The sequence below is a fragment of the Mustela putorius genome, unplaced genomic scaffold (genome assembly GCF_011764305.1).
Source record: "Mustela putorius furo isolate JIRA1106 unplaced genomic scaffold, ASM1176430v1.1 tig00000450_pilon_pilon_pilon, whole genome shotgun sequence".
In the NCBI taxonomy this organism is placed as follows: domain Eukaryota; kingdom Metazoa; phylum Chordata; class Mammalia; order Carnivora; family Mustelidae; genus Mustela; species Mustela putorius.
In genome coordinates, this window is record NW_025421385.1 from 2623268 (window position 1) to 2646532 (window position 23265).

The 23265-nt window shown below is 55.2% G+C and overlaps 1 protein-coding gene across 4 annotated transcripts; it reads left to right on the top strand.

Moving 5' to 3' along the window:
* Positions 1–5624: 5624 nt before the first annotated feature.
* Positions 5625–22635, top strand: SFT2D1 (SFT2 domain containing 1). 4 transcript variants are annotated; one of them, XR_006606783.1, is made up of 8 exons: positions 5638–5793; positions 13303–13389; positions 13953–14035; positions 15289–15370; positions 17438–17473; positions 18380–18653; positions 19079–19137; positions 20760–20795. XR_006606783.1 is itself a non-coding variant. In XM_045080058.1 (8 exons), exons 1-8 carry the CDS (start codon positions 5731–5733, stop codon positions 22212–22214), a joined length of 480 nt encoding a protein of 159 aa, XP_044935993.1. In that variant the 5' UTR covers positions 5640–5730; the 3' UTR covers positions 22215–22635. The 4 variants fall into 4 exon arrangements, 3 of the variants coding, with proteins under 3 accessions (XP_044935995.1, XP_044935994.1, XP_044935993.1); XM_045080058.1 differs by lacking the exon at positions 18380–18653 and adding an exon at positions 22175–22635 and having other exon boundaries at positions 5640–5793; positions 20760–20789; XM_045080060.1 differs by lacking the exons at positions 17438–17473; positions 18380–18653; positions 19079–19137; positions 20760–20795 and adding exons at positions 6501–6615; positions 15494–16217 and having other exon boundaries at positions 5625–5793.
* The last annotated feature ends 630 nt before the right edge of the window (positions 22636–23265 follow it).

Genomic DNA, 23265 nt, shown 5'->3' on the forward strand with positions numbered 1-23265 from the left:
TTTTAGGACTGAGTAATATTGCATGGCCTGGCCGTGCCCCACTTTGTTGACCCATTATCATGACCTCTTAAAGCCTCTTCTCTGTCAGCTGGCCCCATCGCTGGGCAGGGACAGGACTTCTGTCACTCGTCCTTGCGCCTGTGCTGCCGACTCAGGGAGCACGACCACATGGGACATACTCAAGGGATAATTGCTCATTAGTTAACATCCAGATTTATTTCCTCCCCTCTAGTCAACCTGAGATGTCATATGGAAGCAATTCATACCTCAGAATCTTTATCATGCTCTAGTTATTGTCACTCATTTATTCATTAGAGGAACCCACGCTGAGCTTCCATCCAGCGCCGGGCTCTCAGCCACGGGATGGGGACCGGACACGCACCCGGCCATCCAGGGTAGCAGCTGACTGGGGACAGGCATTAGCAGAGTGACTAGCAGCAAGTCGGCGCAGGACAGACAGCAGCTAGGAGACCACGGGGAGGGGCACATGGCCATGTCTTGGGAAGTCCGGGAAGGCTCTCCAAGGACACCCACAGGTCAAGTGAGAACCGGCGAAGAGAAGAAGCTTGGAGGAGCTGGGGGTGGGGGACAAGGCATTTTGGGGAAGTAAGATTTCAAGCAAGGAGAACTGAGTAGATAGAGAAAGGCTTGGAGATGGGGCACAGATGTCCCAGACTCTGAGCAGGGTGGCCTGGCGAACCGTGTGGGTTTCTGAGTGTGTTTATACAGTGTGTGTGTGTGTGTGTCTGTGTGTCTGTGTGTATGCTCATGCACACGTGTGCACATGCACGCTTTGTGCAGAGAAGGTGGTCATGCACGAGGCCGGGAAGAGGACTGACCTGTTCTGTATATTACGCTAACTTACTTCGTCCTTTACGATGATCACTGTGCCCTTTATTCTAAGAACATGGGGGGAGTTGAAGGCTTTTAAGCAGAGGAATGAGTGGGACAGATTAATAAGGACCTCCATGTCAAAAAATTAAGAAATAAATAAAAAAAATTAAAGGGCTCCCCAGCCAGTGCACAGAGAGTGGCTGTGCGTGGGGCCTGACCAGTTGTGCCAGACAGAGGTGAGGGCGACCACCTGGGTGCCTTGTGTCTCCTGGGACTTCCTGGCTTCTGTGTCTGTGTTCCCTTCTGGCCGTCATGCCTCTGGAACAACAACTCAGGATCCCTGCTCACTCAGCAGCAGCACATAATCGGCCACTTCCCTCCTGTCGCCTTCCTGGCAGCGGTGGTCCGCGCAGCTCACTCTGTTTCCGAGGGGATGTCGGGAGCAGAGCCAGGAAATGCAAGAGGGAGAACTAAGGTCTTTTTGGAAAAACAGGAAGCATGATTAGAACTTCGGCTGTTGTCCCTGAGGCCTGTCTCGTCTCGTCTCCGCTCAGTTGTGTAACTTCTAAGCAACTACCAGAATGTCCATTTTCTCACCCACAGCTTGAGCAGCAGTCCTGCTCCCTCAGCTCAGGCCCACCTGGCCCCGCTCTGACCCGGACCCCTGCTGCTGTGAAGCGCCCAGGGACCTCTGGCCTGGACCTGCTCACTGGTAACTGATTTGTTCGTTCACAAAGCAGGGGAGGGAGGCAGCCCTCAGTCCTTAAGGAAGATACGATGTTGCTACTTGTATCAAGATTTGCTAGCATGTCCAGAGAAGTGGTTGAGACAAGCTCAAGAGTTAAAAAACCAAGGAGTAAACATTATGCCATCTACCTAAACTTGGGGATCCTGCACTCTTTCCAAGGTACTTCTAACTGCTCAAGTTCAAGTGTCATTTACTACCTGGGGGACACATTTGATGCTTCCTACCAAGTGCGATATGAGAGCTCTTCTTTCAAAATGCTGGAAATGCTGCCATGGGGGAAGGGGCCTACATCCCTGTATGGTGCTCCTCTCCCAAGAAGCCATCTGGAAACAAGCCTCATTCACCAAAAGTGGGAATAAGCGGTGGGGTTTGTGTACCGGGTCCCTCAGAAGCAGAGTTCCTAGCACGGGATGGAGGGTCCCACCTGGAGGGTGGGCTGGGCCTATAGAAAGACCAGCTCCAGCTCCCACGGCCCATGCCCCCAGTGGGGAGACCTCTGACCTGACTGTCCTCTCTGGCCCCGTTTTTGTCTCCTTTACTCTTGCTTTCCTGGTGTTAGGTGAAGAGAGGGAGGCGGGGATGGAGGTGGAGTAGGGGGCGCTGATTTCAGGTGTGGAGACCACAGTCCCAGGGGAAGCAGCCGGGCCATGGCCTCCTCCTGGAACTCTAGACAGCACTTAGCACTAGGCCTGGAGGACCACTTAAAACAGTGAAATCATAAACCAAAGGGGCCCCGGGGTGGCTCAGTGGGTTGAACACCTGACTCTTGGTTTTGGCTCAGGTCATGATCTCAGGGTCTCGAGATTGAGCCCCTGGTTCGGCTCTACGCTCAGTGGGGAGCCTGCTTGAGATTCTCTCCCTCTGCCCCTGCCCCAACTCATGCTCATGCTCTCTCCTCAGATAAATAAGAAAAATCTTAAAAGAAGTCTTAAAAAATAGAAATCACCAACAAAAAGCACAAAAATGTGAAAAACGTGGCATTAAATAGACCACAAAAAAATGGCACCTGTTTATGGTCTGAGCTGAAACAAGAAGGGGGAGCATGATCTCACCCCCTCTTAGCTGGGACCATGTGCCCCAATGATGCAACTTTTATGCTGTTCTGCACCTGCCTTCAGTGACTGTGAAAACACTCACAAGTGTTGTCTTGGGGGTTACAAATGAACTTTGAGAAGTAGGCAAACTTGCAAATACAGAATCTATGACAGATCCATTGTAGCAATATTTTATTCAATCCTTATAACAATCTGAAAGGTAGGAATTGTTATCACCTCAATTTTCACACATGAGAAGGTGAAACTGTAGGCTGCTTGCTCAACATCCCAGAGTTAATAAAGCAGGGAAGCCAGGACTCTAACCCAGGCAGTCTGGCTTCTGAGCCTGGATTCCACCATTTTACTGTTTGCATTGGGGGCTCGCAATGTTAGTACTCTTTGTGCGGTACTTTTCAAGAAACTAAGCCTGGCTTGGGTTACAAGAAGTGAAAAAGCCCAAAGAACATTCTTAAACATTCAGTATTATTTTCCAAGTAAAATTTCTTATACCCAAGTACAGGTTGAAACATAGGAAATTGTTCTTTTTTAGGTTAAAAGTATTTTAACTAGCTTTCCAAGGTTTTACAGTTGGTTCGCCAGTTTTACATGGTTCAATCTCCTATATCCTTGGAATATAGGAGTTTTACATGGTTCGATCTCCTATATCCTTGGAAAGCCTTCTGTCCGTTACTAGAGATAGCTGTTTGTTTTGTCGTTTTGCATATGGAAAGGTAAAGTTACAGTCTTTACAGAAGGTATAGATGTACTTACTCTTTTATTAATTAGAAGCATAGAGATTGATCTTTTTTTTTTTTTTTTTTTTTTTTTAAAGATTTTATTTATTTATTTGACAGAGAGAAATCACAAGCAGATGGAGAGGCAGCAGAGAGAGAGAGAGAGGGAAGCAGGCTCCCTGCTGAGCAGAGAGCCCGATGCGGGACTCGATCCCAGGACCCTGAGATCATGACCTGAGCCGAAGGCAGCGGCCTAACCACTGAGCCACCCAGGCGCCCAGCATAGAGATTGATCTTATAACAGATGTTTATAATCTATTTTGTCATCTTTTAAAATTAAGGACAGGGGCACCTGGGTGGCTCAGTGCATTAAAGCCTCTGCTTTCTGCTGAGGTCGTGATCCCAGGGTCATGGGATTGAGCCCCACATCGGGCTCTCTGCTCAGCGGGGAGCCTGCTTCCTTTCCTCTCTCTCTGCCTGCCTCTGCCTACTTGTGATCTCTGTCTGTCAAATAAAATAAATAAAATCTTAAAAAAAATAAGGACAAAAAGATAAGATCTCACACTTTAGTATAAGAGGCCAAATGTAAGTATTTTCTGCTCCAAAGATGCTGAGAATTGGAATGCTTTATCTGAGCAAGTGTATGATCTGCTTTTTTAGGGTTTTTAATAACATCTGTATTTATCTGAGATCAGATAAAATCTCTACCGAAGGCAGTATGATGGTTAATAAAGGTCCTCAGGGATCACCTTTTAATTGTAAGATTTTAGGAATCTGGATGATGTGACAAAACAAAATAAGAGACATTTTCATTATGATCTTACCAACCTCAAAAGCAAAACCTATCACTTGATGACCTTAGAGTAGTGTGTTCACAGAGAGCTCCCAGATACTCTGAAACTCGTATTCTACAGGTTGCCCTAATTTTTAATCTTTCTTTGAAATATCCATGGTGGATAGTAAGGAAAAACAGAAACAAAACCAGGCTACTTCCCCACGGGCTGGTGTTGTTACCCAGGAATAAGCAGAGAACAGTAAACCGCTGTTGGAAGGTTTGTGGTGTTTATGCAAAAGTGGAAAGATCTGTTGATTAGTATTCCTCTCAGAAGCAGGGCTTCACTCTTCCGAATTCCCAGGCGGAAGAGAAGCTGAGTAAATGAAGACACTCACAAGTGAGCAGGAATGGGGCGGCCTCCTGCTATGTCACCCGAGATCACGTGTGGCACATCTGTCCTCCTGTAACTACTGAAGTGGGTGTCACACGTCTTAAGGGAATGAGACTGGGAAGAGCTGGTTTTCAGGGCCACACGGCGAGTGGCAGGGCTGAAATCAGAACACAGAGCCATCGGCCCCAAAGCCTGCCCTTCCCTCCCTGCCCCCTTGCAAGTGAAGATGGTTTGAGAACGTGGCTCACAGCAAGACGCGCAGTCTAGAACCGGAACCCGGCCTGCCAGTGTTCCCGAGCCGGCCCCCGGGATTCTGGCGCCAGGCCTGCAGCACTGGATGTTGGCCTGAAGTACTGGACCTTGGGTCTGCAGTACCGGGTGCCGGGCCTGCCGTACTGGGTGCTGGGGCTGCAGTACCGGGTGCTGGTCCTGCAGCACCGGGTGCTGGGGCTTCAGCACTGGGTGCTGGGCCTGCAGTACCGGATGCTGGTCCTGCAGTACCGGGTGCTGGAGCTGCAGTACCACGTGCCGGGTCTGCCGTACTGGGTGCTGGTCCTGCAGTACCGCGTGCCGGGTCTGCCGTACTGGGTGCTGGGGCTGCAGTCCCGGGTGCTGGTCCTGCAGCACTGGGTGCTGGGGCTGCAGTACCGGGTGCTGGAGCTGCAGTCCCGGGTGCTGACCTGCAGCACTGGGTACTGGGGCTTCAGCACCGGGTGCTGGTCCTGCAGTACCGGGTGCTGGTCCTGCAGTACCGCGTGCCGGGTCTGCCGTACCGGGTGCCGGAGCTGCAGTACCAGGTGCTGGAGCTGCAGTACCGGGTGCTGGTCCTGCAGTACCGCGTGCCGGGTCTGCCGTACTGGGTGCCGGGGCCGCACTGTGGGGCTCGGGTCTGGAGCACTGGCCCCGAGTCTGCGGCACTGAGCGTGGAGTCCACGCCCGAGGACCTGCGTTCGTCCTACGGCATCAGCCGAGCGTCCCGACCCGGGCGAGAGGACGCCCGCAGCAGCGAGAGCCCGCCGCCCGCGGCCCGCCGCGCAGAGCCTGACCGCGCAGACTCCGGCCCGGCCGGCGGGGTCCCGACGCGCAGGCGCGCGCTGCGGGGAGGCGCCGGAAGCGGCGTCCCGGATGTCCGGTCACGTGGGGCGCCGGGTTCCGGGTTCCGGGAGGGCGCGGGGTCCAGCGAGCCGGGCCGCCAGTGCGCGGGGAGCAGCGCCATGGAGAAGCTGCGGCGGGTCCTGAGCGGCCAGGACGACGAGGAGCAGGGCCTGACGGCGCAGGTAGCGGCCGCGGCGGGGCCGGGCGGGGCGCGCTGGGGCGCTCCGGGTCTCCGTGGGGTCCGCAGAAGTCCCCGCCGCACCCCGCGTCGGCCTCCGGCCCTCGGGGCCCCGGGGCTCTCCGTGGGCTCTGCGCGGCGCCGGGCTCTGCAGCCGCGGGAGGCCGGCGTCCGGGCTCCGGGTCGCGGCGCGCGGGGAAGGCGGCGCGCGGGGCCTGTCGGAGACGGCGGCCGGGGGCGGGGGTCACGGGCGAGGCGGAGGCTGCTCGGGCTCGCAGCCCCGGCAGCGGGTTCCGCGCCGAGCAGAGCCGCTTCGCCCCAGTGCCCTTCCCCCGAGGCGCGGCGGGGCGGGAGCCTGCCCGCGGGTGCTCGCCGGCGGCGCTCCCCTGGCGGCCCCGGAGCGGAGCGCTGAGCGCCGGGCTTGCGGAGGCCGGGACGCGCCCCTCCCCGCGGCCGCGCCGGGGTCCTGTTTACCCCCAGCGCTGCACCACAGGAACTGCTTTCGGGGCCGGGGGTAGCGGTCGCGCGGGTGGTCGTGGTCCCGCAGGGTCCGCTAATAGGATGGGAGAGGCGCCCGCGCGGGCGGAGATGGCCCCGCAGCTCCCGACTCGCTGGGTCGCGCTCGCCAGGGCAGCGCCGGAGCGCGTGCGGCCGCTTACCCTTTAAACTCATTGAAAGTAAGATTCGAAATTCCTTTCTTGGTCACACCAGCCGCATCTCAGGTGTCCGGCAGGCACGTGTGTTCATGGTTGCTGCATAGGACGGGACACGAGTGGGACGTTTCATTGCAGGAAGTTCTGTTGCACGGAGCAGCTCGAAGCCTGGGGTACGTGAAGGGGAGAGTGTCCCTTTTGTTGAGCCCACAGTCCGGAGGGGAGAAGGCTGTTGAGAGTAGCCCAGAAGACGGGAGGCTGGTGGTGCAGGCAGGAGGGGGGATCTTGGCTGGAGGGCCGTCCAGGGGCGGTTGGGAAGATCCCCGGAGAGGGGGTCGGCTGCACCCGAGAAGGGCTGGCCATGCTTGGGCAGGTGGATGGCCGGGGCCTGTGGACCTGTGGGAGGAGCGGGGAGAGAGCACGCGGCTGCAGATCCTGTCCTTGGAGCACGAGAGGATTCTGTCCTCACTGAAATGGGACGTGAAGTTGCCAGGTGGAAGTTTGGGTGGGGGGTGAGCGTTGAAGTTCAGGAAGAACGTGCGAAGGTAGTTGGAGAGAATAGGCAGGGGAGTGGATGGACTGGGGCAGCCCGGGACTGTTGGCAGCACAGAGCCCCAGTGTGGGTAATGGTCCTGACCTTGGGGTGGGGGTCCTGCTCGGCAGCAGGAGTGCAGGCAGGGCTGGCAGAGTTGGATTTAACCAGGGTTTGGATGCCGCCCAGTGACCGCATGAGGGGGCAGAGGGCAAAGAAGCTGAGAATATACGCAGGAGTGATTATAGGAGGGCAGCAGGGGTGCGGGGGTGCGGAGGGAGAGTGAGTGCGTGGTGACATCGGTGGGGTGGGTCACTAGGCATGCAGGAGGGTAGGAGGTGGTGGTCGGAAAGGGGGATGCTTGAAACCGAGATCATGGAGGGTGTTGAGATGGTGGCGCATGTCTTGCTGTAGATAAGGGGCTTGGTGGCTGGTGGACGGTGCGGAGATCGCCCGAGGACAGAGGGTGAGGAACCAGGAGTCCTGTCGTTTAGACGGCTTCTTCCTCCAGTGGCGAAACGACCTACAGTTAGACAGGAGTGGAGGGATGCGAGTGAGCCGGACGCAAACCCTTAGAAGAGCAAGACGTGTGATCTGGGAGGGGGGCGGTGAAGGCGGTGACCTAGGGGATGGTGGTGACCGCAGGGAGGGGGAGTCGCAGGGGGCCTGGTGTGATGGCAGGGTCCTGGAGGCAGCTATTTCTGGGGCCGAGGAACGGATCGGAAACAGTAGTGAGGGGGGCGTTCACCTAGCCACTTCCTGTCCCCAGCGGTCAGGACGCGTGGGTCTAAGAAGAGCGGCCCCGCTCCGAGAGTGCAGGGGCGACCGGAGTGCAGAGAGGGGAGGCGGGGACCTGTCAGGGCAGAGAGTGAGGATGTAGGGAGCTTGCTGGTGGCCTTCAGATGACATCCTACGAGTGTGGCAGGACATACACGAGGTAGGGTTTAGAGGCCTGGACGGTTGGCTCAGGCAGCAGGGGAGGTGGGAGACGGTGGTGGCCAGATGCGTCTGAGATCTGGGACTGCTCCATCCCGCTCTGGGGACTTGGCGGCCAGGGAAGAGGCAGAACAGCGAGTTGGAGGGTCTCTCCTTGTGAGGTGTCTGGGAAGACGGAAGGAGGGAGAGAAGGAGCCGGGTGTGGAAGGATCTAGATCCGTCACGTGGCTTCCTGAGCCCTTGGTGTAAGGTCCAGACTCTGCTCGAGGCACCCCAGCCCTCTGCATGCCTCCCCGCCTCAACCCTGTCCCCCCGGGACAACCACGCTCTGCTCAGCTGCCTCCGCCTTAGCCGTTTCTCTTTTCTGGGCTGCCCCAACCTGGCTCCCAAGGTTTGCCTACTGGGCTTTAACCTGGGTGCGCTCTTTCTCGCCGGGATCCGACAAGGGTGACCAGGCGGTTTCTGGAGTGTGAGAGGAACCAGGAGACCTAAGGGGAGATTGGTGTCACGGGAGGAGAGGGCGCTGTCCCTCTGATGTCCCCACTTCTGTCTGCTGTCTCTTTGAGGCACCTCCGCAGAGGCCTTTAGCAAGCCTCCAGATCCAGCTTCGGGAGCCCCTCCCGCCCTGCCCTCCACGCTCGGACCTGCTGAAGTCCTCCCTGTGCACACATGGCCCCCGAGGTGCTAGAATTGGGCATTCACAGGTGTGAGGACAGTCACCTTACCACGCTCGCAGCTGTGTCACCAGCGTCCCACTCAGCTGCCGGCAGTCAGGGTCAGAGCAGCCGATTTAAAGCAATGGGTTGGGGCGCCCAGGTGGCTCAGTCTGTTAAGCGTCTGACTTAGGCTCATGTTAGGGTCCTGGGATGTTGGGTTCGAGCCCCGTGTTGGGCTCCCTGCTCTGCAGGGCGTCTGCCTGTGATTTTTCCCTCTGCCCTTCCCCCTGCTTGTGTGCCCACTCGTGCTCTCTCGCTTTCTCTCAAATAAGGAAGTCAGTAAAATCTTAAGAGAAAAAAAGCAGTCGGCCAAAATGGCAGGGCCAGTTGTGCCTCGGACTGCTTTCTGTGGCCGGAGGAGCAAGAGGCCGGACGCTAGGGGGGGCTGGCTTCCCTCTGTGCCGTTTGCCCCCGGGCTCTGGGCCCAGTTGGCGGTGCGCTTCCTGTCGGGGGAGCCCCCCACCCAAGGGTCGGGCAGGTTGATGGAGCCTGAGTCAGGGAGGAGGGCGCGCGGAGGGCCGGACGACTCAGCCCCGAGGACAGGCCCCAGGAGCACCGCAGTGTTTGCTGAGCGATGAGTGAGCGGAGGCCCGAGGCTGAAATCAAGTGAGCTTTTTCTTTAAGCTGGAAGAGGCGTGATGGCGCGGGCAGGTTGGTGGGGGCGGTCTCAGGGAGAGAATGGGGGTCACTCTGGAGACGGCAGAGTAGGGGATACTGCGTGTTCCCTGAGAAGGTCGGGGGACTGGGCTCTAGGGCGCACTGAGCTCAGCCCCTCTGCGGACATGCGCGGGAAGGAAGGGCAGAGGGGCTTGCGCGGGGCTCGGGGGTTGCTGGAAGTGAGCCGTGGGCACGGCCACGTCAGGGGTCTGTGTTTTCGGGGCGGAGGAGGGACGCTGCGCGCACAGAGACTGTCAGGGCTACGCCCGGAGGTTTGAAATAGCTCATGGGCTGTGGAGGAAGAAGGCGGGTGCCTGCCGGTGCCGGTCGGGCCCCCGTGGCGGGTCGCCAGGCAAGCGTCGTCAGGGCCTGTGGGGAGGTGGCGATGACCTGGTTACGATCCCCCGTGCTGCCGCCCGACCGGCCAGAGGAAGAGGACGCGGGCTCGAGTCGTGGCGTTGGGCCAGGTGGATGCAGCAGAAGGGGGTCTACATGTCTGCGTTGATGGAGCTTGTGTTTCAGCCGAAAGGAGAGAAGGACCGGTGGACCCCGAGGCTGCAGGGCAGTCCAGGCACGAGCCGTTGGATCCGCGTGCCACCAGGGGGACATCAAGGCCCAAGAGCAGCAGCTCGAAGTTTGGGCATGGGGTGATTTCGGGGAGTGTGAGTGGCCCGGGTCACTGAGTGTGGTGGACGGCAGAGCCCGTGGAGATGAGGGACGAGGAGCAGAAGGCCCGGCTGTCCGTGTGGGTGTTGGAGTCATCCAAGACTCTGCCAGGATCTGGGGTAGGACCTGTCTGCGGAGGTCGCAAGTGAGAGCACGTGACAGGAGAGCAGTAGGGGACGGGAGGGAGGAGGGCCTGCGGGTCACAGAGGACACCGAGTCAGCCGGGCACCGAGGTGGTGGGGCGACCATCCCGCGGGAGAGCGTCTGTGCGCACCTGCTCCCGGAGCTCCTGGTCGCTGGTCATTACCTCTCTCGACACCACCGTCCCATTGAGCGAGGACCGCGGTCGTGGTGTTCGGTAGCTGAAGGCCCACCGCGTTCCCGCTATCCAAGTGCTGGCGGCTGCGGAGCAAGGCTCTGCCGAGACAGCTGCCGCCGTGTGATCGGGGGCTCTCCTGGCTTCTCCAGCTCTAGGAGAGACGCGAGTGTCCGCCGGGCCATGGGGTCATTCTCTCGTCCGTAATGCTGCTGCTGCTGCGGAGATGTTTTCTTTTAAAGATTTTATTTATTTATTTGACAGAGAGAAATTACAAGTACACTGAGAGGCAGGCAGAGAGAGAGAGAAGGAAGCAGGCTCCCTGCTGAGCAGAGAGCCCGACCCTGGAGATGTTTTCTAACTAATATTTTTTTCATCAGTCGTGTTCTGGCTCCCCGGGAGTGCCGTTCACGGCAGCAGGGAGAGGGCGCCGGAGAAGGGCAGGGTCTCTCCTGCTGACCGGAGGCTTGCTTTTTGCTTCCTCTTCCTTTGTTTAGTTTTTCTAATTATTTTTACTTATTTATTTTCAAGATTTTATTATTTATTTGAGAGAGCATAAGCAGGGGGAGTGGCAGGCAGAGGGAGAAGAAGCAGGCTCCCCGCTAAGACTTGATCCCAGAACCCTGTGGGGTCATGACCTGAGCCGAAGGCAGATGTTAAACCAGCTGAGCTACCCAGGTGGCCTCTAGTTACTTTTGAAGATTTTTATTTATTTTGAGAGCGAGTAAGTGAGCAGGCGAGCAGGGGGAGGGGCCGAGGCAGGGGAAGAGAGTCTCGACAGACTCCCCGCTAGCGCAGAGCCCGGCGTGGGGCTCGATCCCACAACCCTGAGATCAGGACCTGAGCCGAAAGCAGGTCAGATGTTTAACGGACGGAGCTAGCCAGGCACCCGCTGCCTCTGCCTTGATAACAAATGAGTCCTTGGTGCCCGCGTCCATGCGTATTTCTTCTTTGAGACGACCTTTACGAAGTCAGCACAGTTGCTGGTTTTGCTGGGCTCCTTCCTGACGGTGCTTGGGCCAGAAAGGCGCACCCAAATGCTTCTGCTGCAGGGGGCGGGCCGTCCGGGCTCCTCGGGCTCCGTTCTGGCGCGCTCGGCGCGCTCTTCCCGGCGCGAGGTAGGGAATCTGGTTTGTTTCTGTGTCCTGGACAGCAGGCAAACCACAAGGCGAGTCATTTGCTTGTGGGTTGAATATTGCGTTTTTACAAATGGAAATAACTTGTTGCCTTTTGGCGATCGTCACTTGGAAGATGGTAATAAGAGGGAACACCTACAAGTCCGTACGTGAGCAGTCCGAGAGAAGCACCAACTGGCTCTCGAAAACCGGCAGTGAGCTTGGGAACGGTGGGGTGACCTGAACTTGTCAACTGGTTCCCACGTCACTGCTCTCTCGCTGCCCGGTTCCCAGTCCGGCTTCCCCGGGGGCTGGCGTGGGCGCGCCGGCCGCGGGCTCCTGCACCGTGAGCGGTCCGTGGGGTCCGTGCTGCTCCGTGGAGTGGAGACGCAACAGGGCCCCTCCTCCTGGTCAGAATGCGTGACATTTGGAGATTTTCATAGGCAAGTCTGTTCTTTGTTTAACACGGAACAGTAGTTTTGCTCTAAATGGCTGACATTGCAGGAAAAGAGAACGTGAGTCAAAGCAGATTTTAAAAAACAACTTAAAATGCATTAAGTGATATTTGTTGTACTTACAGTCTTTAATTATTTTTATCTACTTTTCATGCTGCGCAAGGATTCCCAGGTTAATTGGTTGAGGTAAGGAATGTAGCAAAAGGTATTTTTGAGCCTTTGCAAAGAAATTTTGTTTTTGCTTCATTATTCTTGAAATACGTTCTAAGCACATGATCTTATTTTTAAGTATTTGTGGTAATATAAGTTAGAAATTAAGTTTTGATATAAACTTCTTTTTTTAAAATACGAACTTCTTAATATGTATTTCTAGTTTTCTGAAATGACCATTGCTGATACTTTTTCAGCTTCATTGGGAAATAAGTCCTGAGTGTAATTAGAAACCTGAGCGTGTCCACAGCTGTGTCTGGATTACTGTAGAAGGCGAGCCCGGTGATTTCCACTCTGCCCACGTAATTTGGTTACAGTTTGCATATAGCAATGCTGTTGCTCTAGCATAAATGATCATTTAAAAAAAATATATTTTGTTTTTTTAATAATGGTTGAGGGTGTACCTAGGGCTTTCCTGAGTTGGTTTTAGGTGAACTTTTTATAATACATGGAAGTTATGTGTCTGGTGGCAGACACGACCAGTGGCTGCCCAGGTCCCCCTCATGAGGCAGGTGTATGCATCCGCCTCAGGCCCACAGCCGTGCCCTCCTGCAGGCACCCCCACTCTGCCGACAGCCCGTGGCCAGCTGGCAGGAGGTGGGTTCCGGAAGGCTGGCCCCCTGCATCAGGCGGCATTGGCAGCCCAGGCCCGAGCTGAACACCAGCTGAAACCACATGATCCCTCCCCTTCCCCTTCAGCTCCTCTCACTCCCCTCAGGGTTTGTGCCCAGAGCAGTTCAAGCATCAGAACCCCTGTCTCAGGCTCTGTACTTGGGGGCCTCTCCTGCACGGCCTCAGGTAGGGACAGTGGCGTGGTGAGCCCTGTGCGCCCGGGGCGCAGGCTCAGCCGTGCCCCACATTTTGCTGATCTTGTGATCTTGTTTCATCTTCCCCTGATTTTTTTAGTCGTTGAGTATTTTATGGTATGTATCCTACGTCTGTCATTTCATCCATGTTGGGGTGTGTCTGCTGTCCTGCAGGTAAGGGCTGTTGAAACCAGGAGCACAGAGCCGTGGGCACACCTGTCATCCCACCGGCAGAGGGAACAGCGGTGCCCCGAGACGGTCCTTCACCCCACGTCGTGCTCACATCTCCCTTTACAGCCTGGGGGGGGTGGTCGTAGCGTTCTCACGTGACGTGCAGCAGGCACAAGCAAACAGATTCCGCGGACAGGCTCGGGTGTTGCCCTCCCGCTGCACGACGTCGCGAAGTGGACTGTGCCAGGAGGGCGCGTACTGATTCCCCTCCCTTCCTTAGGTCCTGGACGCCTCGTCCCTCAGCTTCAACACCAGGCTGAAGTGGTTCGCCATCTGCTTCGTATGCGGCATTTTCTTCTCTGTCCTGGTGAGTTACAGCCTCCTGTCGCCCGATGACTTCTGTTCTCGGCCCTGCTAATCCCATGTCCTCCAACGAGCAGCCTGCACTCCGGGCTGCTGCCGGACTGTGTCCAGGGGGACGTGGTTACTGGACAGAAAGGGCTAGAGGGCAATACAGAGATGCCGAAATTAGCATTTACTGGGGGTGGGGGGCTACAGGTTATGAAAATAATTTTTTTTAAGAAAAAATCAGTGTGTATAGAAAGCTGCAGAGCCAGCAATTGTAATGTGTTAACTTGAACTCGCGGTGTATAAAGAATATTACTTTACGTAGGGTGAGATGCACGCCCACGTGTAGGGAACGTTCCGCTGTGGGTAAGTTGTGGACACTCACGTGCAAAACAGTCAGAAGAGTCCACTTGGCAAATAACAATGACAATTAACTGTCTTTAAAATGATGTAAGTAGAGACCCGGCTAGTCCATTTTTACTTAAACTGTAGTTTATTGTATGATCTTACTGTTTTTACTGTAGCGTGGTTATATTTTATGCTATTACAATGGTAAAACTTTCAAAATGGTAAAACTTTCAGGGGACCGGATTGCTGTGGCTTCCTGGTGGCATAAAGCTGTTTGCGGTGTTTTATACCTTTGGAAATCTCGCCGCGCTTGCCAGGTGCGTACAGAAGTCGGGCTCCTCCGGGTCTGCTGTGCCGGCGCCAGTTCCTTTCCAGGAGACAGCGCCCGAGTGGCATGGCTTCTGGAGCCGCGAGACCGATGTTCGTTCGGTAACGTGTGCCAGAGGCGTCGTGGCGTGGGAACAGGGGGAATAGCCAGCCTTCAGGGCACTTGTAAGTGCTTCCGTCTGCTACTCCAGTGTCTGAAGTGGGCGCTGTTATCACCCCCGCTTTATGGCCCAGAGAGGGTGAGTCACCACCCCGTGATGTGCCCAGTAAGGTGACCGCCAGGCTCTCTACCAGACCATCCTCCAGACCCCGGCTCCTGGGGCTGCGCTCTGGTCCCTGCGTGGGAAGCACCGTCTCGGAGGGCGGGGGCCGGACTGGAGGTCCTCCGGGTGTGGTGCTGAGCAGGGAGATCAGAGGCGAGGGGCGCCAGCCTGCCCGGATCGTGTGGGATTGGGGCGTGGGAACCCCCCTCTGAGGATCTCGGTGCCCAGTTTGGGAGTGTTGACGTCTGCTGGAGAAGTTGTTCTGGGTTTGTGTACACTGAGTTTTCGGAGGTGGCCTTCTGTCTCCTCAGGAGTTTTCTGGATCAGAGGTAGTCAGGTGAACCTGCGTGAGCCGAGGCCGAGCTCAGGGTTTTCTGGGCTCGAGCCTGCAGAGCTGCTCCTTCAGGCTCCCAGCGGAGCAGAGCCCAGCCCAGCGGTTTTAGGTCGTGTTGCTGTTGGGGGCTTCCCCCTGACCATTATTTGGGGGTCGTGTAGTGTTTTTCCGGTCAGTAGCGTGCAGGGGTGAGGAGGGCCAGTGCCTGAATGGGCTCAGATCGGGAGTGGACAACCTGTGGGCACGGGACGGCCTCGGCATTGCGTTCAGCGGGAGCTCTGAAGTCACCCTCGGGAGACCTTGTGAGAGACCATGGTGGGTCCTAGGATGCCCAGTCAGGCTCCTCTCCGGGGCCTCTGCCTGGCTGCGTCGGTAGACCATGTGACTCTTGATCTGGGGGCCACGAGTTCAAGCCCTGTTGGGCCTAGAGCTTCATTAAAAAAAGATAAAGTACTAAGGTTTTAAAGAAAGTTTCCTTTTAATGTTAAGGAAAAATACAACTGATTTAGTGAGAGATTGTTATTAGTAAACCAACGTAAGATGTCCTTTGTTTAAAGGGTTTATGTTTATGTAGCCGAAGTAGTAGATTCATGCCTTGGTTCTCCTGTTTGTTTCAAATGGTACGTACTCTGTTCTCTTTTTTAAGTACCTGCTTTCTGATGGGACCCGTGAAGCAGCTGAAGAAGATGTTTGAGACAACGAGATTGCTCGCAACAATTATTATGCTTGTAAGTAGATGATGAAAATTCAACTTAGAGAAGGGGTTTTTGCGTTATCATCTGGCAGATGATTGCTTCCTTACATGCGTACTCTGAAATTTCTCTTACTGCGCGTAATGACCCTGCCCTCAGGCTGTGTGTTCAGGAGTCGAGGATCCAGCGTTACTTACATCGACTGACTTGCGCAGTGCTCCTTTCTGCCGCATGTACCTGCCGTCGGAGCTCTGAGTGTTGAACGTGGAGGTGGTCCTTTCCCAGCCCCAGAGAGCGCCTCATGACAGAGGCTCCTGTGTGCTCTTCGGAGGGGGTGGCTGGGACACAGGGCTCCCCGGAGGCGGTTCGTCTCTTCTCTCAGGGACGCTAGGCTTCATCCAGGTAGCCATCGTCTGGCTTCTGTCCCTTCCCCGTGTGACTGTTGTAGTCCCGGCAGCGCGGCCTGAGCCGTGCCTTTCAGGATGCCGTTCATCACCTGCTGGGTCTCGTGCGTGGCCGTCAGGTCCTCGCTCTTAAATTCGGGATCTGTGTTTAAACCGGGGCAGGCATGGGCTTGTGGTTAGGTTTGCATGTCACGCATTCTGGGTTCTTGGCTGATGTTTTGGGTATCGTGGGCCAAGGAATGCAAGTGTCCCTCTCTCCAGTGAGCGGCCGGCTCCTGATGGGCTTGTCTGTGTCTCTCGAAGATTTCTCTTCAGCACGTTCTTGAACTTAGGAGTCAGCATCAGCTCGTGTGTCCTTGTAACGCCAGGAGGCTTTGAAACAGCTCCTGCTGGCAGATGTGTGGTCAGGGAATGGTTTCCGCCCTAACGCGTGGGAGGCTCGGCAGCAGAGGAAAGGAAATAAATCCTTTTTAGCTGGACTCTTCATTCATGTCCTTCTTCCGCTTCGTCATATCTTATTACCGTTTTTCTAATTTTTCCAGTTATTTTTCATTTCCTGTATTCACATGCATAGCAGCATATTAGTATTCAGCTTTGTGTGGGTTACCGAAGCCAGTGCTGTTGGACGGGGAGACGTTTGTATTTTACTCGGGGTTTGTGGAGATGGGCTTTGTTCCGGATCTCCTGGAAGCCGTCTTAGTGACGTTCTCTACGCAGATAAGCAGACGGTTGGGAAGGCTGTCAGACATTCAGAAACACAGACTGTTTCCCAGGAGAGACCATTAAGTGTTAACAGGACGTAACTTTGGTGGTGGCCTGAGTCATGACGTTTCCAGCCGAGTGTCCTGCGTGCTCAGGTTTGCTGCTGACGTAACTCGTGCCAAGTCGGACAGTGACGCGGCGACTGGCACCTGCCTGTCTTCTCAGTGCCCCCCTCACGTGGGCCCACGACAGGTTCTGATCCGCTCACCGCCGTCGCGCTCTAGAGCAGCTCGGCGGACGCCGTCCTCGTTTTCAAGAGCAGAGAAGTGAAGGTGAGAGCAGACGACTGATTGATCACCCAGAGGGTCAGGGCTGCTATGTCACGCAGGCCTGTGCCTGTCAGCCTCCTGCTTGTCACCGTTGCTGTCACTCCTCTGCCTCCTGGAGGGACACGGGGACATGGAGTGATGGTGTCATCTTTGGTGTGAAAATCGTTACAGTAGATGCCTTATGTCAAGTTAAATAAAGTAGAATTTTCCAGGTGTTCCCGGTTGTGCTAAGTGCCTGTTGCAGTACTCTGTCACTAAACAGTGACGTCAGCCCTCGCCAGAACAGCCGTCATCCAGGGATGAAGAGCCGGGCTGTCGTGATGAGCACCGAGTCGTGCGTGCCAGTGTCGAACCCCTGTCCCGTACACCCGAAGCTGGTGGAACACGGGATGTTAGTTACATAAGACTTAAAAGAAGTGAAAAATCAGCAGCTGGTCTCCGTCCTCAAACGTCCCGTCTGCTGGTTTGATCAGTGGCTACTTACTCGGTGCTGGTGGTTTGCCCAGGATCGCTGCGGCCCAGACGGGAAGTCCCGGACTCGGCCCTGAGTCCGTACAGCCGGAGCGGCCGTGTCCTGGGTTCGGTCCTCGCTTCGTGACGCGCGCCAGCGAGTGCAGGTCCGCTCTCGGAAGGGCTCTCACTTGCTGTTTTTCTCTCCTCTCCTCTAGCTCTGTTTCATATTCACCCTGTGCGCTGCTCTTTGGGTAAGTTCCCCCCGCCGGGCCTGTGTCGCCACGCCGTCGTCCCAGGGGCTCAGGGTCTGGTGTCTGAAACCCCCAGAGGTGGGGGGTCCCTAAGATTGTGTGCGGGAACGTCAGCTTCGTGGCTAGACTGGGCAGTGACCCTGCTGTCCAGAGCGGACAGGGGGGTTCAGACTCGCTTTTAGGGCAGAAGGTCCAGCTGCTCTCCCCGCTCCCAGGCCCCGAGAGGCTCCTGCCGGGGGCGTTTTCTGCGTCTGCTGTGCTCGCTGGCCGCGCCGCGCTGCACCCCGAGGCAGAGGATGCTGGGGTGCCGGAGTGCGTTTTGAGTCACAAGATGTTGAAGCTCATGAGAAACCAAAACAAATGAGCTGGAGGAGGCGAAAGGGGTCCTTGGCTCGCTCCGTTGGAAGAGCGTCCGCTTGATCTCGGGGTCATGAGTTGGAGCCCCACGTTGGGAGTGGAGATGACTTAATTAATTTTTAAAAAGATGAACATCACTTTAAAAAGGGGGGGGGCACAAGAAGTTAAATTAGCCTTGTGCCTCCTGAGGCAGGGCGGTAGCTCCTTGTTAGCAGGAAACGGCGGCATCCAGTCCCGCTCGCTTCTTGGGCTCGGGGTCGTCCTTGTAGGAACCTCCCGCCCCGTCTGCTTCCCGCAGGGAGTTGCAGTGGTTCTGAGCTATCAAGAAACCGCGCGCCTCAGAGAAGAGTAGTGTAGCACATGTCTTAGGACTGTTCCATCAAAAGTGTTCATTTGGGGGATGTGAGGACTAAGCTCGCATTATGTGACAGTGCTTCTACCTCATTTCTCAACGATTTCGCCAAAGAACGCTCTTAACCTGTACTCGTACGCCCGTGTGGGGCGCTGATGCCTGGCTCAGGGGTGGTCTAACCGCCTATTGTTTGGTAGGCAGTGGACGATAAAGAGGTGAACACACAGAAATACAAATGGACAAGGAATCCCAGAGACCGGCCACTTTAACGCAGAAACTGTTCATTTTACGTTATTCCGGGAGATTGCAGTAGCACAGCTTTGCTTCCGGAACGAGCTCCAGGAGCGAGAGCAGGAGTGATGCGCGGAAGCCCCGCCGAGGACAGTGGCCCTGACTGTTGCTGGGGGGGTGCGGCCGACCTGGACACGGGGCCCTAATGCGCCCCCCCCACAGTTACCTCGGGGACTCGAGGTAATTTAAAACAGAGATTTTAAAATTTAATTAAATTTTAATTTTAATTTGAACTTAATTAAATTTAAATGAAATCTAATTAAAATAAAGATTTATTTAGTTGAGAGAGAATGAGAGAAAGTGAGAGCTCGAGCAGGGGAGTGTCAGAAGGAGAAGGAGCAGCAGGCGCCCCGCTGAGCAGGGAGACCCATGCGGGACTCGATCCCACGGCCCCAGGATCATGACCTGAGCCAAAGACCGACGCTTCACAACGGAGCCACCCACGCACCCAAATAAAAATATCTTAAAAAAATGCCAAAAAACTGTTGTACCAAAACTTAAAGTAAACGAAGCCATTGTCTGCATTTTGAAGGGGAGAAATTGAATTTGCGAAAAATATTTTTAAAAACTCTTAACTTGTCTTTCTCTGTTTTTGCTGTTGCTAGTGGCACAGAAAGGGCCTGGCCTTATTATTCTGCATATTGCAGTTCTTGTCCATGACCTGGTAAGTCTCCCTGGTGCGAGCGTTAACGTTCCCTAAGCGGTGATGAGCTGTTTGTTCAAGGCTTTGAGCCTGGGGACGTCGGGAGGCTGTCCCGGGTGAAGGCTGCGCCCTGGAGGCTGGGCCTCCCTCGAGGTCAGATGGGTGAGATCTGTGCTGTGTCCCTGGGGACTCGCCGGTCACCCATCAGTTGCCGGAGCCGGGGCTGTGGAGGGGTGGGGGTCACCTTGGTGGGGCTGCTGGGCCGGCTCGCTTACACCGTGATGCGCTTGCTGCCTGCTGGGTACGTGGGAGAGAAACGGTGAGGGGTGTAGGCGATGCCGATGCCATGTGAGTCCTTAGAAGGGAGGCTGTCCCGGGAGCAGCCCTGGACGACGCTGGTGACTGTTCCCTTTGCGCCGTACGGCTGAGTACTTACAGAGTCGATTTCCTTCTGCTAACTGGGGACCTGTCACACCTGGCGCGGTCCCATCGGACTCATCAGTGAGGACGGTCAGCTGTTCACCTCGGGGCTGAGGGGCTGGTCCCCCGCCTCGTGGAACACCTGTGTGTAAGCTTTGACTGCCCAGAGCCCCCCACGGAGAGGCTGCTGGTGACTCCAGGCCGTGCAGCCCGTGTTCTCTGTCTTACGCACTGCATTCTCAGCCAGGCCTGCTTCGTAACTCATTCAGGGCTTCCTAGGCCATGTGGTTCATCTGCGAGGTTTTCCAAATGGTTGCAAATCCCCCACAAAAAAGTTCCCCAGGTATTTATTGGAAAAAAAAAAAAAATCCACGTTTAGGTGGCTCGGGAAGTCCGCTGCAGGAGCTGTAGATCCTGCTGCGCACGTGTCCCCGGCTGCCTCCCACGGGCCCTCTGTGGCACCCCTGCGCCCTGCTCACGTGCCGCTCAGGCAAGCACCCAGTCCCACTGCGTCAGGGGCCCAGTGCAGGGGGCTCGAATCGGATGAGCCCCGCCCCACACGCCTCCGTGTCCTTCCTGACTCAGGCGTTTCTGGAGTCCGTCCCCTTCTCACTAGAGCTCATTGTCTGCTCTCACCAAGAGTGCGCCCGTTCCCCCCGAGTGGCCGTCTTCCGTCCCCCTGAGAGCAGTCTCCGCTCTGGCCCCGGGTCTCCCTCCACCGATGGCTGGGGCCCTGTCGGGGGCCGCATGCGCTTCTGCACCTGTGGGCTTGCTGTTTCCGTGAACCGTGGCTGGTTTCAGCCAGATTCTGTGGCTTTTTCTGTAATATGTTGGTTTTTCTATTGCCTCAGTGGTACTTAATGACCTTACTCCCTGAGGGAGAATGTAGTTTATCCCCAGGTATCTTACGGTTTTTACTAAAACAAAACCAGGGTCATTTCTAGTATCCCCAGCTCAGACTTCAGTAGGTGGCAGGGGCCCGGAGGGTTAGTGCAGGAGGTGGGGTGTGGGGCACAGTCATTTGCATCTTTAATCCGTGCCTGGTTGATGCTGTTCCTGCCTGGCCAGTGCGGTTCCTGCCTGTCTGGGGGTCTGGGGTCCTACTGGGAGGATTGCCGCACAGTATCCAGTAGCTGTATTTTCTGTGGTGTGGCAGTAGGGTCCCTTGGCTCTCAGAGGAACGGTGTGCAGACGGTCTCAACATCTGTGAACTTTTCTTGCAGGTACAGCCTGTCCTACATCCCGTATGCAAGGTGAGGCTGCTGCTTCTGGTCCTCTAATAGTCTGCACAAATACACGGATTTAGCAGATGCACATTAAAATGTGATGTAAAGGCTGTTTTTTTTGTGAACTTTGACTTTTTTCCCCCAAAGAAATTATTTTTTAAGTAAGATGAGTAGTAGTCTGCCATACGGTGAGGCCACTGGGAACGCGTGCAGCAGGCGACTGGGGGCTGTTTTTGCCACCTGGGCCTTTGCAGGTAGGAAATTGCTGATGGTTCCATGACACACGCACTCAGGACGCGGGATGTAGAGACACCAGCAAAACAAATTCTGCCTTAAAGATAAAGTGAGCAGACGACATGGGATACGGAGGCGTTTAAGCCGGCAGAAACACACTTGCTGCGTCAAGAGGAACCGCCGTCTTGTTGCATTCCTCCCGGGAAACGGCCTCATTCAGTTGTGGAAGAAAAACAAACTCACCGTAGTCTTACACCTGACCAGTCCAGAAGAAAACTCTGTTGAGGAACAGCTTCATTTCTTTCTAAAATCTGGAAACAGGTGACATAGGAAACAGCAAAATTGTATGCCTCCTGTGAACAAGGAAGGAGACTGTAGAAATTCCGTTTTTACCCCATCTCCGGTGGCCGGTTCTGCTGGATGCGGGCTTTCAGGGAGGACCAGCAGACACGGTCCGCTCCCGGCGGGCAGGCTGTGGGGCGAGGGACTGCGGGCCGCCCCGGCTGGGAGCTGCCGGCCAGTCTGTCCTCAGGACCCAGCCGGGAGCTGCGCTGCCGCCTCTCCGCTCCGGGAAGGGTCGCCTAGAAGCGATGTCCCGCCCGGCGAGCCTGAGCTCGAAGCCGCGGCCGCCCAAAGCCACGCGCCACCCCTGCCTTTGGGGGCCACACACAGAATGTGCTCAGAATTCCTGGTTCGTCGGCGCCTGCTTCTAACAACCCGTATACAGAGAGTGACTTCTAGCGAATGGAAACGAGTCATAGTTGAAACAAGCCATGTTGGCGAGAAAGTGTGAGAGGCGACGGAGTCAGCGTGAATATTTCTTTAGAATTCTGTGGGTGTCGCTACAGACGTTCTGCTTTCTAAATCCACTTCATTATTTCTCTTTAAAAATTCTTTTGTTAGGTTATTTTTGGTGTTTGCACCTGTTTCTTTATACTGAGGTTAGCGTATGTGCCAGGAAAGAGTAACTAAAGTCGATGGACCCTGAAACATTATTTTCAAGATTCGGTTCCTGAGTTCAGGCGATGCCCAGCAGGGTTTTCGTTGGGGAATGTTTAGCGGCTCCGGGTGTAAAGAGGTGACTGTGCGTTTGTCTCTTGGCAGGAATGTTTTCTCCAACATGGTCTTATTGAAGGCCGATTGTTACATTGTTTTCTCTCTTTTTTTTTTCCCACCAGGGATGCGGTAATTAAATGCTGTTCTTCTCTCATAAGCTGAAAATCAGTCACTCTTCCAAGAAAGCATTGGAGAGTCGCTGTTCTGTTCACTTCCCCAAACAGCTGCTTCGACGGGTGAAGACCATTCTGTGTACTGGTTTGATTCAACTGTTAAATGTAACGTGAAAGTCATTATGTGTCATTAACATGTCCTTCCCCCAAATAAGGCGTTTTTAATCATTGCCAACTGTAAATGATTTTTCGTGAGTTTTTTAATCCTTTCTAAGTAGCATTTAAGATGTGAATATTTAAGGATAAACCTATGCTCCAAGCTTTTTTGGCTCTTTAAAAATGCCTACATTTTTCTTTTTTTAAATTTTTAAATGTGAAAGTTTTTACTTTAAACTAAAAACTGCTTATTATATGTAATAAAAAATAATATATAAATCTTTACAATTTTGAAATAAACCCACACTTGGAAAAATTGTATTTTCTGGGTGAAATTTATCGTGTGTCAGGTGGGGGCACATTGATTTTGTCCTGGCACTGTGCAGTTTTTCTGTAGAAACATGAGTAAGATCCTGTCTCTGTCCTCGTGCTCCTGAGTCACACTTGCAGATGATCATCGTGTCGTGGCGAAGGCCGTGATAAGGGTGTCGTTCAGGGTATAGGGGACAACATCCCCCCAGGAGCGCCTCCACAGCCTGGCCCTGGACCTCCTGTGCCCTTGAGGGTCGGTGGGCCGGGGCGCCCGCCAGGAGGGGTCCTGGACAGCTCTGGTGCGCGCCTCGGAAGCCTTGCCCCGAGATCGAGGAGGATGAAATGTCTCTGTCATTTCAGTGCCACCAGGGACTTTGTTTTGGGGACCGGGGTGCTTTGACTTCCTGACCTTTCATCCCGCTTTGCTGGTAGGTGTAGGGTTCAGCCAACCCAAAGGGAGGGGTCCTCCCGGGCCGGAGAGGTGGGTCCGTCCAGGTGGTCCACACCACGGTGCGTGTCCTGAGGCAGAAGAGCCAAGCCAGGCCCTGACATGATGCTTCACGGGCAGCGGACGGGGCTGGGCCGGCAGGGGGAGGCACCCATCGGAGCGCCCGAGTAGAACCGTGGGGACG

Coding starts and splice junctions, on each gene's coding strand:
- SFT2D1 (XM_045080058.1), top strand. CDS start 5,731: ATGGAGAAGCTGCGGCGGGTCCTGAGCGGCCAGGACGACGAGGAGCAG. Junction 5,794..13,302: donor AGCAGGGCCTGACGGCGCAG/GTAGCGGCCGCG, acceptor TCCCTTCCTTAG/GTCCTGGACGCCTCGTCCCT. Junction 17,474..19,078: donor CCCTGTGCGCTGCTCTTTGG/GTAAGTTCCCCC, acceptor TGCTGTTGCTAG/TGGCACAGAAAGGGCCTGGC.